General features: G+C 39.4%; 1 protein-coding gene across 3 annotated transcripts in view; it reads right to left on the reverse strand.

Annotated features, from left to right (window-relative positions):
• Positions 1-5,000, reverse strand: part of LOC106874429 (armadillo-like helical domain containing protein 1) — a 28,063-nt gene that overhangs the window by 16,591 nt on the left and 6,472 nt on the right. For 2 of the 3 annotated variants that reach the window (XM_014922160.2, XM_014922159.2), the window contains exons 4-6: positions 3,764-3,960; positions 2,667-2,751; positions 1,580-1,696 (exon numbers count right to left, since the gene is read on the reverse strand). In XM_014922160.2, the coding sequence (XP_014777646.1) occupies positions 1,580-1,696; positions 2,667-2,751; positions 3,764-3,960 (399 nt within the window). The remainder of the gene's footprint in view (positions 1-1,579; positions 1,697-2,666; positions 2,752-3,763; positions 3,961-5,000) is intronic. The other variant, XM_014922161.2, reaches the window with a different exon arrangement.

A 5,000-nucleotide genomic window follows, 5' to 3' on the forward strand; every position in this document is an offset into this window, starting at 1 on the left:
CATATACGTAGGAGTGGGTTGGAGGCTCAACCTTCCAAGTTCTTTTACAGGGCTTAGAAAAACTGGAGGATCACTGCAAAAATTGTGTGAATCTGAGAGGGGAATATTTTGGATAAAATCATAATTAACTGATCCTCCTGCATTTTCTTTTGCTCAAAGCCAGGAACTTTTCAGCACCCTCTCGTATATGTATGTGTGTATATATATGTGTGTGTGTATGTATGTGTATATATATATATATATATATATATATATATATATATCTTTATGCTTATGTACAGATGTATATGTGTGTGTGTGTGTGTTTGTGCACATCATATGATGATTGTAAATGAACATCTTTGCCAGTCGAGCAAAACTGTTTGCGTCTGGTCTTCCATGAAAAACATGTCTGGTCATGGAGAAATATTACCTTATTTGGAAACAGATGAGGGTTGGCAACAGGAAGAGCATCTGGTTGTACAAAATCTGCTTCAAGGAATTCTGTCTGACCCATGCAAGCATGAAAAAGTGGATGTTAAAAGATGATGATGATGATGATTTGGAGTTCAAAACCTGCCAAAGTTTTTCTTTTCTTTTCTTTTTTTTTTTTTTTTGCGGTGGATTAGCAGAACAGATAAAGTGTCAGACAAAATGCACTGAATGATTTAATCCTAGTTCTCAACTGAAAGCATATTTAGGTCAACTTCAACTTTTCTTCTTCTGATATTGATAAAATAAAGTACCAAGTCAAATACAGGGGATCAATATAGTGGACCATACCTTCCACTAGGGTGTAGTCCACTAACAAACAAAACGAATAAAACTTGTATACATTCATTAGTAAACATAATTAGTAAACTGAACAATAGTTCTAATAATTAGTTAAGTAAATAGGCACAGGTATGGCTGTGTGGTTATGACGTTTGCTTCTCAACCACTTAGTTCTGGATTCAATTCCATAGAGTGGTACTTGGCGCAAATGTCTTCTACTATAGCGCCAACTCAGCCAAAGCCTCGTGAGTAGATTTGATAGTCAGAGACTGAAAGAAAGCTCATCATGTGTGTGTGTGTGTGCAAGTGTGTGTATACAAATGCATATCTCCCCTTTTTCTTAGCTCTCCTGTGTGAACTTTCTGTCCAGCAGTCGCCATGATAGATCGCTGACCACAACATTCAAATTTTTTTTCTCCTTGTTTTTCTCCTTATTCTTTCTGTTGAAGAGCATAGCTCGAAACGTTAAAGACTTTCTCTATTCCCGAGCGTTAAACTAATACATCCTTTTGTTGTTTACACCACCTGTCCTCGTCTGTTGTTGTTCTTTTCGAAACTTATATATATATATATATATATATGTATGTGTACATATATGAGGAGGTGCTGAAAAGTTCCTGACTTTTCAGCACCCATCCCGTTGAAAATGTTTGACTCTATGTCTGTATTAGAAACCAATATTTCAAAGTTGATAACAAGTGCAATTGAACTGATTATAATCACGCTCCACTACGCAAATCTGTCAGATCCTTCTGTGCTTGATCAACAGAAACTGAAGGCAAGTAAATATTACAAAATAATGGTAACATGCTCACAGTCAGCTTACCTATGACAGAATCTGGTATAGCCAGCCACCTAGTTTCTGGACCCAAAAGATTGATAAGACCTGTAAGAATCTGATCGGTAAGCTTGGAGCCTATTAATTCTTTAATATAATTTGTGACTGAAGAGAAAGAAGATTAGAAATAATTTTTTTTAACCAAATACAAAAATTTAAAGACAAAACTGACTGTTATATATAAGTGGTTCACACACATTTAAGGGCTGCTGCCCCCTTGACACCCAGGTCACATTCCTAGCACTACCATCCAAACTAACCATCACAAACATAGACCTCTTTCTGAAGCAAATTCAAGGCAACCGTATTTCACAAATAAAACTTAACCTAATGAACCCATCGTTTTGTTGTTTTTACATGAATCGCGACCCCATTATCACCCCACTTTTTACATGAATTGCTCCCCCATTATTACCCCACTTTTCTTCAACACCCCCTTGGAACTTTCCACCACCCCCAGAGGGAGCAATACTGCCCACTTTGAGAATCACTGTTATATGGAGTAAATACTAGCAATATATATATGGAGTAAATACTAGCAATATATATATGGAGTAAATACTAGCAATTTTTTAGTTCTTTTTGTTTCTTTTTCATATATTCTAGTAATGTCTTCTTTTTTAGTCATAGTGTATCTGGAACTAAATGAAGTAATTTTTCTTTCCTTATTAAGATGGTAAGGTGTAGGTTGTGATTTAAGGGAGATGTGGTTGCTATGTCTTTGCAGGCCAAGCAACCAGATATACGCTCTGTAGACATAACTGCAAAAAATAAGTCATATACTCCTCAAATCAAACCCTATCATCTTAAAATAAAGGCTACAATGGATAATGTAAGTTTTTCTATGTTTCCAGCACTTAGAAAAATGTTGGAATGGTCATGGCTGGAACAACTTTGATCATTGGTTTCTTCGATCACAGCTGACCTTAACAACATCAACAACTCTTGTATCAGGAAAGAACTTGATGGTATTATTTCTGAATTTCTGAACATATTTGTGGGGGATTACAGAGGGGGGGGGAGAACAATTAAGGGTTAATGAAAGAAAAAAATAAGAATGTTGGCCCTAACTTACCTTCATACTGTACCTCCAAGTGTAATGTCTTCAACAGGGTCAGCAAGGGTTCCACTAGCGAGGGAAGGGTAGTTTTTATAGCAGGCTGTAGAATGAGAATGAAACATAGCTGAAACATTCACTCATACTCAAATGATGAGTGTAAGGAGTATAGTAAAGTGACCTTTAGCACTGCATGAGTGGAGGAGCTCGAGTATGAGAGAAATCACTTACTGCAATTTACTGACCTACTCTTTGGCAGCAAACAGTGATTAAATAGTTGGTGACCACAGGCGTGGCTGTGTGGTAAGAAATTGGCTTCCCAACCACATGGTTCTGGGTTCAGTCGCACTGCATGGCACCTTGGGCAAGTGCCTTCTACTATAAGCCTTGGGCTATCCAAAGCCTCGTGAGTGAATTTGGTAGACAGAATGTGAAAGAAGCCCAATCATATATACATATATATACAAATATATATATACATACATGTATATATATATATATATATATATATATGTATGTATATGTATATATCTATGTGCGTGTGTCTTTGTGTCTGTGTCTGTCCCCCATCACTGTTTGACAACCGGTGTTGGCGTGTTTACATTCCCCATAACTTCACAGTTCAACATAAGAGACTGACAGAATAAGTACTAGGCGTAAAAAATAAGCCCTTCATATTACTCAATTTCATCTTACCTCACTTCTCCCCTATTCGTTCTATCTTACTCAAGTCTCACTGCACTCCAGTAGCATAGATACGGGTGGGAACCAAGGGGATGCAGCCTGGGTGATACCTTTATAGGGGATGCACTTTGGAGTTTGCTGTATAAGCCTGTATAGGGAGTGGTGGTAGTGGTGGTGGTGATGGTGGTGGTGGTGGTGGTTGGAAACAATTTCAGAGGGCATCCCAGGTAACACACATTCTAGATATGCTACTGCTCCATTCCATTGAGTAAACTGCTGCATCTCATCTTACACCACTCAGATAAGATCACTCAACTCCATAAGGCTCTAGCTCAGTTTTATCCTATTCACTCCATTCTACTCGACCTCTGCTCTACAACAAAACCAGTAAAAACAACAACAACAACAACAACAGTCAAGCAAACACACACCTGTACCAGCCTCAGGGAGTTGACAGCAATTTGTTGAGCCTTAGGAGAGGTACAAGGTAGTAGAGCAATGAGCGTCTTGTAGAGTTGAAGCTGATATTTAGGGTTTGCTTGGAATAATGACAACAACAATTGCTGACAGCTTTCTTGGGTTTCTGAGTTTTGCGACTTTGCCAGGCATTCAGCAATTGCAGCAAGTCCTGAATCAAAGATAAAATACAATGAGAGAATGAATGAAAAGATTTCAGTCTGACTAGAGGATGTATGTGTGTGCACGCACGCAAGCATGTGTATGTGCGAGTGTGTGCATCTGTGTGTTCATTCGTGCATTTTATGTTTGTTTGTCAATGCTGGCACAAGTTCAATGAAGACTTACTGAAGCAGTATTTTGATGACAGAAAGCGAAATCGTGATGGCACCTGTGCCCAGCGTTGCCTTCCTGGCACGTGAAAAGACATTCGAGCGAGATCGTTGCCAGTGCCGCTGGACTGGCTCCTGTGCAGGTGGCACGTAAAATACACCATGTTGAGCGTGGCCGTTGCCAGTACCGCCTGACTGGCCTCCGTACCGGTGGCATGTAAAAGCCCCCACTATACTCTCTGAGTGGTTGGCGTTAGGAAGGGCATCCAGCTGTAGAAACTCTGCCAAATCAGATTGGAGCCTGGTGTAGCCATCTGGTTCACCAGTCCTCAGTCAAATCGTCCAACCCATGCTAGCATGGAAAGTGGACGTTAAACGATGATGATGATGATGATGATGAATGCTCCTCCTGTCATCATCCCTTACCTGTTTAATTCTTTTTTATTTCACTAGTTTCCACAAGTGCAGAGCCATGGGACATATCATCTACATTATAAATATAACATTGCTGTCTGGCTTGGATGCCATCATACAAGGCCATGTGGAATGTAAACATTTATGTGATCACACAGACACACACCCACACATTCGCTGATCTCGAAAAAGGAGAAATAAGCTATATCAAATCTCTGAGTGAGATGTAAACAGTAGCAATATGGAATCGCAACGTATAATTGCTAACCAAGTGTGGCGTCCTATACGGGACAGTGTTACTAGCGTTTATAGCCTCAGGAAGATATCTCTTCCAGCTAATACTAATCGGACACAGAATGTGTGTTGTTAGCCAGCTGGAAGAGATGTCTTCCTGGGGCTATAAATGCCAGTAACACTGTCCTGTATAGGACACAACACTTGGTTGGCAATTATATGTTACGATATA

The sequence above is a fragment of the Octopus bimaculoides genome, chromosome 8 (assembly GCF_001194135.2).
Source record: "Octopus bimaculoides isolate UCB-OBI-ISO-001 chromosome 8, ASM119413v2, whole genome shotgun sequence".
NCBI lineage: Eukaryota > Metazoa > Mollusca > Cephalopoda > Octopoda > Octopodidae > Octopus > Octopus bimaculoides.